This window comes from Staurois parvus, unplaced genomic scaffold, assembly GCF_062004578.1.
Source record: "Staurois parvus isolate SC_StPar_1 unplaced genomic scaffold, SC_StPar_1.0 ptg000423l, whole genome shotgun sequence".
Classification (NCBI taxonomy): domain Eukaryota; kingdom Metazoa; phylum Chordata; class Amphibia; order Anura; family Ranidae; genus Staurois; species Staurois parvus.
This window is the reverse complement of record NW_028318219.1, coordinates 2,954,702-2,969,979: the sequence shown is the minus strand read 5'-3', so window position 1 is coordinate 2,969,979 and position 15,278 is coordinate 2,954,702. Positions and strand designations below refer to the sequence as shown.

General features: G+C 40.2%; 1 protein-coding gene across 3 annotated transcripts in view; it reads left to right on the top strand.

Annotated features, from left to right (window-relative positions):
• GRIK5 (glutamate ionotropic receptor kainate type subunit 5) overlaps nucleotides 1-15,278 on the top strand; it is a 535,332-nt gene that overhangs the window by 441,742 nt on the left and 78,312 nt on the right. For all 3 annotated transcript variants that reach the window (XM_089687354.1, XM_089687353.1, XM_089687352.1), the window contains one exon: nucleotides 11,878-11,991. In XM_089687354.1, the coding sequence (XP_089543480.1) occupies nucleotides 11,878-11,991 (114 nt within the window). The remainder of the gene's footprint in view (nucleotides 1-11,877; nucleotides 11,992-15,278) is intronic.

The following is a 15,278-nucleotide window of genomic DNA, read 5'->3' as shown; positions in this document are numbered from 1 at the left end:
TCTACTACGTCACATGTCTGATTTTAATAGGAAAGCTGTTCTAACTGGTATATTTATTATAGTGTTCAGGATATGTAGTAGTACGCAAAAGGATCAATTCACAAAGCTTTAATATGACCCTGCCATTGAAGAAGATTATAGTTCTTATAGTTTATGTGCCCTTTAGGCTTTGTGTTTTTTTATGCTGCCAGGGGCGGACTGACCATTTGGAAACTCGGGCACTGCCCGAGGGCCCGGGGTCAGTAGGGGGTCCCATGAGATGCCCCTGGTACCTTTTTCATAGGCTTTTTTGAGTTTGGGCAAGGACACAGGGGCCCCATGAGCCCCTATTGCCCGGGGGCCCCATGAGTTGTCAGTCGCCCCTGTATGCTGCATAAATATATGAACATGGCCCGAAAAACAGAATTCTCCTAATGCATGGCTCCTATACTACAAGTCCTTTTCCAGACAGCCATCTTTTTCTTGTACATAATCAGGAACTAACTGTCTTTTCATGGTTCTGTGGATGCCTCCTGGAATACGTGACGTCTATATCACAGGAGGCTCAAACTTAGGTGAGAATGGAGTCAGGGGGAGTCCTACACATGAGTAAGGCCACAGTTTTACTGTCCCCTGACCACCCTCAAAAAAAAGGGCATGCAGCCACTGTACACATACCACATATGCTTTGCTTCGCAATCGCAGCAAAATAAAATGCAATGTCACATTCAGTGGGCGGTAGCGTCATCGAAAGCAACCCATGTAAGCGTATGAAGCTGCACTGCCGCCACATACATTGCATGCAGTGCAGTGATTCAACCTTTATAGGCTTAAAACAGGCAGTGAGGAGATGATATATCTCCTCCTCACCGCCTGTCAAAAAAAGGAAATATAAATAATTAAAAAAAGGAAACACTCTGCTATTTTAAATTTTGGAGGACGAAGGATTGGGATCGCAGAAAGTATAATTTTTGACTGAAGGTTCGCTTCAACTAAAAAGATCCCCAAAAAGGCATATATGTAACAGAAGACTGAATACTTATCTTTCCCGATTCTCAAACATTGCTCCAGAGAAATTGTCTCCATAGTCTGCTGGGAAGCATTTCCAGGAGTCTCTATCTTTTATTTATTATATTTATTTATTTCAGGTACTTATATAGCACTGTCAATTTACATAGTGCTTTACATATATATTGTACATTCACATCAGTCCCTAATCCTCAAGGGGTGTACAATCTAAGGTCCCTAACTCACATCCATATACTAGGGCCAATTTAGACAGGAGCCAATTAACCTACCAGCATGTCTTTCGAGAGTTGGAGGAAACCAGAGTACCTGGAGGAAACCCATGCAGGCACAGGGAGAACATGCAAACTCCAGGCAGGTGGTGTCGTGGTTGGGATTTGAACCAGCAACCCTAGTACTGCCAGGCGGAAGTGCTAACCATTTAGCCACTGTGCTGCTCTTTTGGTTCCCTACAGCAGTCACTGATTCCTCCTCTTTCCCCAGATCAAAACAGTTTTCAGTGGCATGGGCAGGGTAAGTATTCACATTCTTCTTCCATAGGTATGGCTTTTGGGGGGTCTTTTTTGGCTCCAGAGTCTTCCGGGAGTGCTTATCCTTTTAGTACCCTGAAGCTCTCATAAATTCCTCCTACTGGCCTTCTAGTCAGTGCAGGACACTGTAAAGACATGGAGGTCAGCAGGAGACAGGAAGAGCTGTGTGGGACCCAAGAGATTGACACTGTTTCCTGGTAGACTTCATCAGAAATTTTCTCCAGATTGAAACTGTTTTCAGCAAGGTAAGTATTCACAGTCTTCTTTTACATGTATGTTTTTTTTGGGTATTTTCAATCACTGACTTTAGGTCTCTAACACAAGGAAAGGGTCTTTATTTTCAGCTATGTGAGAGCAATTTTTAAAACATATTGGTTCTTAACTGAAAATAACAGTCAATCTTATTTTCTGGATGAAAGCCTAGCCCTTTCTGCCCTCTATTCCTCGTTGTTTGCCAATGAGGCCACCCATTACAAAAAATAGTCAAAAGGGAGGCTTAGGCTACCTCTCGGCAGACACTGCTGCTAGTAATACATGCTGGATAGCTTTCCACTTATCTCTGTGAAATAATTTCCTCATTGGCCTCGATTGCTGCCAAATCTGACTCTCTAGAGAAGGAGTGTCATGTACCTGGATAGTGAGCCTGATGTGAAGAGGCAGGCCTCCCATACAGCTCTGGCTCGAGGGCTACTGATAGTGGGACAGCGGCCACAGGAGCACGGCAAGGTATGAGTGCCTGTGATCAGTCCAGTAGTTGGTGTTCCAGCAGTAGCCAGCAGGCAGACGAAACAGCAGGGCAGACTGATGGCAGAGAGCAGGATCCGGGTGCAGCCGTGCTAGGTGAATGGATCGCTGGAGAGCAAGGTGGAGGATGCGAGGTCAGACGAGCCGGGTTGGTAGCGAATCAGGCATAGACGGCAGGAGGTAGCATAGTCGGGTCACAGGCCAGGTCAGCAGCAGAGGATCAAGTGGAAAAGAGCAGGAGACAGAAGAGTAATCCAAGAGAAGCCAGAAGTCAGGGCAGGTAGCAGAAAAGCGGAGGTCAGGAACAAGCTGGTTCAGTATCACAAGCACAAGACAAGCACAAGGATTAGCACAAGGATCAGGATACACATGCAGAGGCTAAAGACCAGACGGCAAGGAGACATTAACTGCAGCCAGTTTAAATAGTCCTTTTGGCGCCAACATTAGTGACAGGCATGTGCCTGGATACACAAGTGTGCGTGCCTATTCCCAAGAACATGCACATCTGTCCGGCCTGTCATTGTTCTGCGCATGCGCATATTTGTGCGCTACGAGTATTCACCTTTACTATCAGCAAGCCTTTCCTGACAAGGAGCAAAAGGGGAGTGACATCCCACTTGTCCCACTTCCCAAGGAGCAATTCCATAGAGACTGATAGGCAGCCTCTTTGCAAATCCAATGTTGGTGATTTGCCACCATTGTCAAGATCACCTTAGAACAGCCTTTCTCAACCATTTCAGTACAGAGGAACCCTTTAAACAGCTTTCTGATCTCAGGGAACCTCTTCTAAAAATGACTATATCTTCAGCTTATGATACTTTAGTGTGATGGTCAGTGGGAAGAATGCTCCTCACACTCGTAGTCATTGGGAACAGGGGCGGACTGACCATTTGGAAACTTGGGCACTGCCCGAGGGCCTGGGGTCAGTAGGGGGCCCCATGAGATGCCCCTGGTACCTTTTTCATAGGCTTTTTTGAGTTTGAGCAAGGAGACAGGGGCCCCATGATCCCCTATTGCCCGGGGGCCCCATGAGTTGTCAGTCCTCCCCTGATTGGCAATGATTACCCCTTACAGATAGCTAAAAAGATCAAAGGTGTCAGTGGGAACTTATTTGAGGGGCAGGAATTGCTCATTGCTCAAGGAACCCTTAGCAACTTCTGGAGGAACCCTGGTTGAGAAACCATGCCTTAGAAGGTAAGAGAGGAGTGTCCAGCTCTCAGCCACCAAAAGCTAGGTTTATATTTGTGTACCAAAGTGCCCCCTGATTCTAGTCACTGGATGTGCTGAATTGATAAACAGATGTAAATGTAGGCAGCTAGATTCTCTTGTTATGTTTTTACGTCCCAAAGTTTGCTTTAGGAGAGACTTAAATATGACATTTTCAGAATAAAATAACATTTTCATCACTGGTATCTTTATTAGCTCCCTTCTTTACAGCATCATATTTACCATTAACAAACCAGTGCCCTTTAAAGCGACATTTTACTTAATGTATACCATAATATAAATGTCCAGCCTGAGGGCCTAGATACAAATCTGATTTCTTTATCGGATACAGACTGAGTACCTGTCACTTTGTAGGTGTGAAGGGCATTTTTCTCTGGCCAAGCTGGTTCGCCATTGTTACAGAAGAGAGGGGAATGGGTGCTATGAGTTGCAGCAGAAGAAATGCTTATTCCTCAGCTTTAAACCAAAGTGATAATAGCGGCATGATGTTACCCGCTATTTTTTTTTACCTTTTTTCCTATTCTGGTGTGTGGCTTGTAACCAGGGGCGGACTAACAACTCATGGGGCCCCCGGGCAATAGGGGATCATGGGGCCCCTGTGTCCTTGCCCGAACTCAAAAAAGCCTATGAAAAAGGTACCGGGGGCATCTCATGGGGCCCCCTACTGACCCGGGCCCTCGGGCAATTTCCAAATGGTCAGTCCGCCCCTGCTTGTAACTTGTTCTGTTACATTCTTTGCATACAGAATTCAAAATTTTCCAAAATTGGGGTTTATTTACCAAACGTAGAGAGTGAAAAATTTGGTAGTCGAAACCAATCGGCTTTTTTGGTCAAAGTTCAACTGAACAAGATGAAGTTAGAGGCTGATTAGCTATCACACCATGCACAGTTGCATCAGATTTTGCTCTCTTAGTAAATCAACCACACTGTGTTCTATCTTCTTTCTAGAAAATAAAAACAAAACGTAAAAATAGCTATTCTGTCAGTTATGGCTGCAATCTTTCTTGGTCTACCTCTACTTGGCTTGATATGAAGAGATCCCCAAACTTTCCACTTCTTAATAGGTAATTTAACAGTAGTGATTGGCATATTGAAGGCTTTGGATATCTTTTTATGTTCTTTTCCATCTTTATAAAGTTCCATTACCTTGTTACACAGCACTTTTGACAGTTCTTTTCTGATCCCCATGGTTAAGTATCTAGCCTAGTCAGTGCTTCCATGTAAGAGCTAACAAACTCATTGACTATTTATAAACTGACACTAATTGCAATTTAAAAAGCCACAGATGTGGGACATTAACCTCTAATTGGCATTTTAACCCGTGTGTGTCACCTTGTGTGTGTGTACCAAGGCCAAACATTCCAGGGTACAGTATGGAAACTTTTGATCCGGGCCATTTGGGTGATTTCTGTTATGATTATGATTTAAAAAGGAGCCAAACAACTATTTGACAATAAATGGCTTCATATGGTCATCATCCTTCAATTAAAGAGCATTTTTTGGCATGATCAGTCATATTTTCAATATCAATGCCAAAATTTCACAATTTCTGCCAGGGTATGCAAACTTTTGAGCACAACTGTGTATATATATATATATATATATATATATACACCTTAGATTGTACACCCCTTGAGGGTTAGAGACTGATGTGAATGTACAATATATATGTAAAGCACTGTTTAAATTGACGGCGCTATATAAGTACCTGAAATAAATATATATATATTTATTGAAATATATTTTGAAATATATTGACTATGGCCAAAATTGTATTATTTCAAATATATGTCAATATATTTAGGAATAATATTTTTAAAATATATTTTTCTTCCATGTGAGTTAATTCGGATGCACATGATGCCAGTGAATATTGTCCAATCAGCTCATTCCATTTCTCTTGGTGGATTGGACTAGAGTTTGAAAATATTGAATCCTTCCGATTCCAATCCATCCGATTCGATAATATGTTGAATATATAGCAATCTTCTGGAAAACTGTTAAATTTTTTGAATCCACCTGGACCAATGAATACATGAAACAAATGCCAAAGATTCAAAATAAATTCCAAAAACAAATCAGTTCAACATAACAAATATCTAAAACATATAAAGACTCCGCACTGTTGGAATTTATTTATAATTCTGTAGCTGACTGCACCCTGATTACTCGTCTAAAAAGGTGGTAATCCAAAATAAAACGAAAATTGCTGTGGTGCTTACTATAATTACCAATTAGATTCTATCAAAAGGTTCATCATATGAGTACTGTTAAACACTACAATATTTCATAAAAAATTGAAAGTGCTGCATAAGAAATTTTTTTTTAAGTGCTCAGTATCTGCTAATACTTATGTCCTGCATGTAGACAATGAGTCTGAGTAATCTTCAATCAATTTCTGTGCAAATCTACAAAACTGCGAATAAAGTGCTTCTTGACTCCAATATTCATACACAGCATACAAGCTTCAGAGCTGTAACAAATACTATACAAAAGTGCAAAGATACAAAAAAAATACAATTGTGCAAAATAAAAAGTGACTCGTGCTTAATCCTTTCTGTGATCGATACAAAAAAATTAAAAATATATAAAAAGTTCCAATATCACAGTCTATTATGCAATAAATTTATTTTGGAATGAAAGTGACTTGTGCAATATTCTTCCATGCTCTGTGCAATACACTCCATGCTCCCCTCCTATTGTACCGCACTCACTGAGAATCTTTAATCTCTTATATTCCGTGAGAAGGTCTTAAGCACTTTAAACGCAGGTTTTCTCAGCTCCTTCGGTTCCAGAACCTTCCCACTGTTCCTCTCCAGAGGTGGGGGGAGGGGCATGCATGTATGAGAGAACCAAAGCCAGAGGCAGCCTCCAGCACCATAATCCTGTTATTATTCAAAGCTTAAAAACAATTAAAATCCATTTACCGGATATTGATGCTTGCTTACTACACAAGCTATGGTGCATATATTACTCCCTAAGACCATCTGCATTCCATTCACTAGAATTTTCGGAAGTGGAAATGACGCAATAAGCCAATTTTCATTTTAACATAACGAATATGACGAAACAAACAAATGAATGCATCCAAAATGAAATGAAAATTGTACACATGTCTACAATGAAGTAGGGTGTAAACAGATGATGAGGATGATAATTGTAATAGAAACATTTATTTAAGGTGTGTATATGAGGTGGTATCCAAAGGTTTCGAGACTAATTTTGTAACACGTCAACGGATGGCAGCACGCAAGTCACAGAGAACACCAACGTTCATTAGTCAGTGTGCCAAAATACAACTTCCCGTGTACATCAGGAGCTGTTCAACAGGTGCTATTCTGACCACCTGCATTACCACATCTGCTGTTTCATCATGGACAGCAAGTTAGAACAAAGAGCAAACATGAAATTCTGCGTGAAACTGGGCAAAGTGCTGGATCTCAGCAATGCTGTCAAAATGGCAAACTTTGATCTGGATGTTCATAGTTACATAGTTAGTCTGGCTGAAAAAAGACATACGTCCATCCAGTTCACCCATTAAAAAAAAAACAATAAAAAAAGGATATTCCCTGGATCAACTTTCATCTTCGGGAAGACGTCTTCCTGGTCTCTCGTCATCTTCCAGTCATGTTCTTCTGCTCTTGAAGCACGCGTGCCACTCAAAATACCTCGATACGACTCATTGCAGCATCACCGTAAACTTGCCGAACCATGTCAAACGTCTCTGTGGCAGATTTGCCTAGTCTCACGCAGAATTTCACATTTGTTCTAACTTGCTGTCCATGATGAAATAGCAGATGTGGTAATGAACATGATCAGAACAGAACCAGTTGCACAGCTCCCGATGTACACGGGACAATGTCTTTTGGCACACTGACTTATGTATGTTTGTGCTCCCTGTGACTGCGCGTGCAGCCTTGTGTTGCCATCTGTTGGTGTGTTACAGAACTAAGCTCGAAACATTTTAATACCACCTTGTACATGACTACGAAGTAGTATGCAAACTAGAATATGATGCTGATAGTTGGAATAGGCCCACTTTAAAGCTTTGAGTTACACCCAAAAGTGGAATCTCTGCTTATCTGCATCCTAACCCCTCTGCTGCCACATTTGGCATGGCACCTTTTGGGGGGTGGAGCGGGTACCTGGTTTTGACAGGAACCCGCTCCCACTTCCGGCTCAGTTTGCAGCGGCACCCCCCATCCCCCCCTGTAGCCCTCTGGGACACTTCACAGATCCAAAACAACTGCGGGCCATTCACAAAGCACAGCACGCTTCCTGCATGCGCAGTAGGAAGCCAGCTGTGAAACCGCAAAGCTTCACTGCCAATTTCCCTTAGTCAAGATGGCGTCATCAGCACCCAACAGCCGATTAAAGCGTCGGCTCGGGGCGAAGAAACCCATATGGAAAAGATATATTTTTAGAAATATATTTAGAAAATAAAATTATACATGCGACATATAGTTACAATATATTGGCCTACATGAATATATTTTAATATGTATTCCAAAAATGTAAATTAAAATATATTTTTCAAAGGCATATATTTAAAAATATATTTTTCAAAATATATTTTTCAGATATTTTTGAACATCCAAAAAAATGCTTTTTAACATAGATTTTTAAATATACTTGTAAATGCATTCCAAATTACACTTTGATACATATTGCAGCATGTTTTCTGAATATATTTTTAATAATATATTCACAAATATATTAAAATATATTTTTAAATATATTGAATATGGCCAAAATTGTAGTATTTGAAATATATGTCAATATATTTGGGAAGAATATATTAACCCCCCTGGTGGTATTCTCGAGTGTAGCTCGGGGTTAACTTTCAGTACCAGAAGCGGTAACCCCGAGCTACACTCGGGAATACCCTGCAGCGTTGCTCAAGGATTCCCTCCAGCACTTACCTTGTCCTTCACTCCCACAATGTCCCCCCTGCAGCATCCCCGGCCATCTCCTCCGGCATCCGTCTTCCGGGTTCCGTTCCCTGCAAGTGTCGGGACGTACGGGGGACGGAACCGGCGGGAAATTAAAAAATGTGACATTCACGCAATACACTAAATTCTCATAGTATAACATTACTGTATCAAAGCATTCACATACATTTTGTCCCGAGTGCTTTGTCCTGTGCCCTGCCTGCATTTTTACTGTTCTTTCTGTCTTGAAACTGAGAAATGTCCATGGCGTCCAAAAAGTGTCCCTTTAGGTCAAAAGCGGTTTTAGACCGGCTAGAGAACAGCGATAGTAAATCAGAACCACTTGCAGAATTGAGTGATGATGATTCGTGGGGAAATTCGTCATCAGACACTGAAAACGATTCTGCGACTTTGCTCAGTGATGTGCGAACTTGGCGCTATATTTCAAATTTCAGTGTTTTTGGTTTGATTACATTATTGAATTAAATATATTATTTTCTATGATTATTTATTATATTATAATTTATGATTTCGTGTTTCAAATTTTATCATACCCGGGATGTTTACTAGACTCTTGTTCGGACAGATTTCTGTGAGTTATTCCTAAGAATTACAGGCCTACAATAAAAAAACAACATATTTCCATGCAAAAAAATGTACCGCTTTGAGCACAGAAATACTGACATAATCAGACCGCTAGGGAGGTTAAGAATGTATTTTTAAAATATATTTAAAATATATTTTTCTTCCACGTGGGCACCACTGGATCCCTGGACAGGTACGGTAAGTGCTCTAATATTAAAAGTCAGCAGCTACAGTATTTGAAGCTGCTGACTTTTATTTTTTTTTTGGCGGCGGGGCAGAACTCCGCTTTAAAGGTTGTATGACGGAGAAAAAAAAATTAAAATTGTGGGTATAAAATAAAAGACGGAGTGGGAATTATTGTTGGTCCACTTATAGGTGTGCGAGAATGAAGCAGGGTATGAAATAAAAGATGGGAAGCGAATGGTCAGCTCACTTTAAGGTGGGCATGACTAAGAAGCAGGGTGAAAAATATAAAATGGCGTTGGAATTGTAGTGGGCTCTTAAAGGGTGCATGAATGAGAAGCACGGTGTAAACAGAAGATGGGGGTTGGGAAATGGGTATTTGTTGAATTATAGCTTCCAGCTGAAGATATCATGGGAAGTTGTCGGAGTGTTTACCCATAGTAAACCTATAATTGCATTGTTTGCATACAGCTAAGCAAAATGCACTGTGCGTGCCCTTGATGGGCAATTTATTAGTGCATTAATTCCGGTCATGTACTTTCCCATCAACCTAAGGGATATATACGGATCATTCCTTCCATCCTACGTACTGATACTGTCACTACAAGAAGATGAGAGAACTCCAAGACCATCACTGCAGCCGCCGGAGACATCAGTAGATTATTAGCAGGCATTGGTTTGCTATGGCAGATGAAAGCTAATGAGGATAGCCTCCAGGATTGTATGACAACCATTATTTCTCATTAAAGGGTGACTCCAGACACTTAAATAGGCAACTGAAATATGCATATAGGAGTTCTTTTTTTTAAAAACTGGCAATGGATTTGTAAAGTAGTGCACTTATTCATGTCATTCCACCTTCTACTGTTCTATAGGATACATAGCATGACGATGGTGACATTATATTTCAGATTTGTTCGTATGCAGTTTTCTAGCTCATCCCTATCTGCTGCCTGTTCTTTTCGCTATTAAGGATTATCACTCAACTTGGAACTTTCCTCTTGTACGCCCACCTACCCTTCCCTGCACATTCCCATATGGAAGAAAAATATATTTCAAATATATTTTAAAAATATTCTTCCCAAATATATTGCCATATATTTGAAATGTTACAATGTTGGCCATATTCAATATATTTCAATTTTGTTATTATTATTCAGGATTTATATAGCGCCAACAGTTTGCTCAGCGCTTTACAATATAACGGGAGACAATACAGCAACAATACAGTTTAATACAAGAGGGTTAGAAGGGCCCTGCTCCTTGGAGCTTACAATCTAAGATATATATATATATATATATATATATATATATATATATATATATATATACACATATACACATACTGCATGTTGATATGTGTTTTCATTACAAAATATATGCAAAATATTTTTAAAAATACATTTCAAATATACTGTATGTCTTTAAAAATACAAATCTACATTTTTGGAATGCATTTACAAATATATGTAAAAATATATGTTAAAATGACTTTTTTATATGTTAAATAAAATCTGAAGAATTTATTTTTAAAAATATATTTTTTTTAGCATATAAAAAAAAGTCATTTTAACATATATTTTTACATATATTTGTAAATGCATTCCAAAAATGTAGATTTGTATTTTTAAAGACATACAGTATATTTGAAATGTATTTTTAAAAATATTTTGCATATATTTTGTAATAAAAACACATTTATATATATATATATATATATATATATATATATATATATATATATAAATAAATATATTTTGAAATATATTGAATATGGCCAAAAATGTAGCATTTCGAAAATATGGCAATATATTTGGGAAGTATATTTTTCAAATATTTTTCAAATATATTTTTCTTCCATGTGGGTTAGCATATCCAGGAGGCACTCCCATTATTTCAGCTATCAGGATAGATTTCAGGAACTCACATTACAAGGGGAATCTAATGGTGATCCAGGACAGTTTCCCTTGATAGAGAACCATCCAACCTCCATCCCCACATGCTAATGCTTGTCTTTGCTTGTTCACCTGTCGGAGCCCTGAGTCTAATCCCTGTCTAAGTTTCATGTCAGCCTGTGTCAGAGTTTACAAAGGGTTAACTACCTTCTCCTGTCCCCTATGTGATAATGATCAAGCCTGAGCACCAGTGTCGGGACAAGGCCATCCAGCACCAATGGCAAAAAAGCCAAACTGTGCCCCTCCCCTTCATTATGTGCAAGCAGTCAGTCATCCACTTGTCAAAATGCCTTGTATCAGAATGAGCTCACTGGCACCCCCATTTATACAGTAAACCGTTGTGCCCAGGGCAGCCGTCCCTCTTGTCCACCCTTGTCCCGGCTCTGCTGAGCACTGCATCCTGGGAGGAAAATAAGGAGGTCACATGCTCCCCCATACCTGAAAGTACTGAATATTTTTGAGGGCTTATACAGAGAAAGGGAGCAAAGGGGGAGAAAGCAGGAAAGGCAAGTATCATTGTATCACTAGAATGGGTAGTGCCCCAATAAGAGGACCTATCAGTTTTCCTCATTGGGCAAACTGATCTCTTTAACTGCACTGAAAAAAGTATTGCTTTTCTTTTGGTAAACTACACATACTAGTAACAGTTTTCATTCATAAACATGTATTTGATCGTTGTTCTTTAATTGGGTTCTTACTCTCCGTCTTTCCTTACAGAAAGCAGACCTGGCGGTTGCTGCGTTCACCATCACAGCCGAACGGGAAAAAGTCATCGACTTCTCCAAGCCATTCATGACTCTGGGGATAAGCATCTTGTACCGAGTACAGATGGTAAGAAACTGCTCGCATCCTGTCATACAGACCTTTCCTTCACCTCCCTTCATATAACTAATTCATACGTGTTCTTCAGCAAATGTACAACATATTCTTTGTGAAACAAAGATCCAAAGAGTGCAGAGAAAAAAATCACTACCCCAAAACACAGTGGATTTCTTTTTTGTTTGGTTTGACTATGCAAATAAATTTCTACCGAAGTATCAGAGGTTTCTGGGTAAAAGCTACCATTATATTGTACCATTAAACATACTGTATATTATGCATTATATATTAATATCATTATTCATATATATTATACATTATACATATGTTATACCAATATACATTATACATCTATATTTTATATCAATATACATACACACTACTCCAAAAAATTAAAGGAACACTTTGAAAACACATCAAATCTCAATGGGGAAAAATCTCATGCTGGATATCTATACTGATACGGACTGGGTAATGTGTAAGGATGCTCCATCGTTTGATGGAAATGAAAATTATCAACCTACAGAGGACTGAATTCAAAGACACCCCGAAAATCAAAGTGAAAAAATGATGCAGCAGGCTAGTCCAGTTTGCTGAAATTTCATTGCAGCAACTCAAAATGGTCCTCAGTAGTTTGTATGGCCCCCACTTGCTTGTATGCATGCCTGATAACGTCGGGACATGCTCCTAATGAGACGGCGGATGGTATCTTGTGGTATTTCCTTCCAGATCTTGACCAGGGCATCACTGAGCTCCTGGACAGTCTGAGGTGCAACCTGGCGTCGTCAGATGGACCGAAACATGATATCCCAGAGGTGTTCTATTAGATTTAGGTCAGGCAAGCGTGGAGGGCCATTCAATGGTATCAATTCCTTCATCCTCCAGGAACTGCCTGCATACTCTCGCCACGAGGCCTGGCATTGCCGTGGACCAGGAGGAACCCAGGACCCACTGCACCAGCGTAGGGTCTGACAATGGGTCCAAGGATTTTATTCTGATACCTAATGGCAGTCAGGGTGCCATTGTCTAGCCTGTAGAGGTCTGGGCATCCCTCCATGAATATGTCTCTCCAGACCATCACTGTCCATCCACCAAAACGGTCATGCTGAACGATGTTACAGGCAGCATAACATTCTTCACGGCTTCTCCAGACCCTTTCATGTCTGTCACATGTGCTCAGGGTGACCCTGCTCTCATCTGTGAAAAGCATAGGGTACCAGTGGTGGACCTGCCAGTTCTGGTGTTCAATGACAAATTTCAATCGAGTTCTGGTGCTGGGCAGTGAGCATGGGGCCCATTAGAGGATGTCAGGCCCTCAGGCCACCCTCATGAAGTCTGTTTCTGATTGGTCAGAGACATTCACACCATTGGCCTGCTGGAGGTCATTTTGTAGGGCTCTGGCAGTGCTCAACCTGTTCCTCCTTGCACAAAGGAGCAGATACCAGTCCTGCTGATGGGTGGACCTTCTATGGCCCTGTCCAGCTCTCCTAGAGTATCTGCCTGTCTCCTGGAATCTCCTCCATGCTCTTGAGACTGTGCTGGGGGACACAGCAAACCTTCTGGCAATGGCACGTATTGATGTGCCATCCTGGAGGAGTTGGACTGCCTGTGCAACCTCTGTAGGGTCCTGGTATCACTGAGGCTATTTCATTTATTACAGCTTCATGTTTATTTATTTAGGGTTAGGAATTTTATATGTGTAGAAATATAGAATACCTATTTTATGAACCTTATTGGGTCTATTTTATTTGAGCTGGTTCCCCTTTAAGGAGATAGTGCTTGTGATATAACATGGAAGGTTCACTTAGTTTATTATTTTTATTGTTATTATTTTAGCTTGCATTTACGGGTTAGGCTTGAGTAATGTCAGCAATAATTAATATGAAGCCCATGAATGTGTAACACTGAGCAATGTTGCGGGTAGTTGTATCAAACTAATATCTGGCCGAAGGGTATAAATACCATTACCAAAATGGCGGATTTTGCACTTCATGAGGACAATCTTGTATCAAAATGCGTCAAGGTTTGATGACGCAACTTCTGGAGATGTCACATCTTCCCTGTGGAACTCATGCCGCTCCGTGGAGTGTTTAGTCTAGCAGCTTCCATTTGTAGGAGTAACAAAGCTGAGTACACCAGGTGCTGGGCCTAGGCGCTTCTCTTGTGAGTGTATTTTTTTAAAATTTGCCCCCAATAAATATACTATACAGTTTTACACTATGGAATGTCCCCTCTTTTTCCTGTGTATATGGTGATATACTTTTTTCTTAACTTGCGGGGGTGTGGAGACAACTGGCCCTTTGGAAATTGTCCCGCAAAGCAAAACGGACCACCTCTGGGATAGATGGTCACAGGCCCAGGATCTGGAGACAACCGATCCCTGGGGAATGTCCCTAAAGCATGAAGGACCATTCTAGACATAGATGGTCATTGGATAGGGGTGAGTGTCAGTCCAAGTGGGGCACTTTTGTCGAGCACAGTGGAACACATTTTGGAGATGATTTGTCAATCAAGATATAAAAAATAGGTTGAGCACAAGCATATGCACTTGTTTCACTAATTTCGGACTGCTTTATGTTATGTTGGACATATGCATATGTTTGATTATGCATGGTCCATTTGTTTTTCCTATTACAATTTCATTGTGACATTTGAACACAAGTAGAGGACTTCTGCAAAAGGTTCATTTCTTTTGTTGATTGTGGCACATCCATTAGCGCATGTGCACTTTTATTATTTAGGGTCTAGGTATCGCCTCATGCTACCAGTAGTGACACTGACCCTAGCCAAATGGAAAACTAGTGAAAAGCAGTCCGAAAAGATGAATAGGGAAAAAAAATGTCAATGGCATCCACCTGTAAAACCGTTCCTGTTTTGGGGGTCGTCTCATTGTTGCCCATCTAGTTCACCTGTTGTTCATTTCATTAACACAAAAACAGCTGAAAATGATTAACAACCCCCTCTGACTTAACTGACCAGATCAATATCCAAGGAGTTTAATTGACTTGATGCTATACTGTGATTAAAAAGTGTTCCCTTAATTTTTTTGAGTAGTGTATTATACATTATTATATATTATACATCATACATATGTTATAGCATTATACATATACTGTATATTATACTATTATTCATATATTACATATTTTACAGTCTATATTATACATTATATACAGTACATTACATTCTACATATATTATACCATATTAATTTGAAAACTTCATTTTGATTGTTTTACTACCTGGTTCCAAGGGCCAATTTACACTACTGCGCTGACCTGCATGTTAGAGCACTGTTAA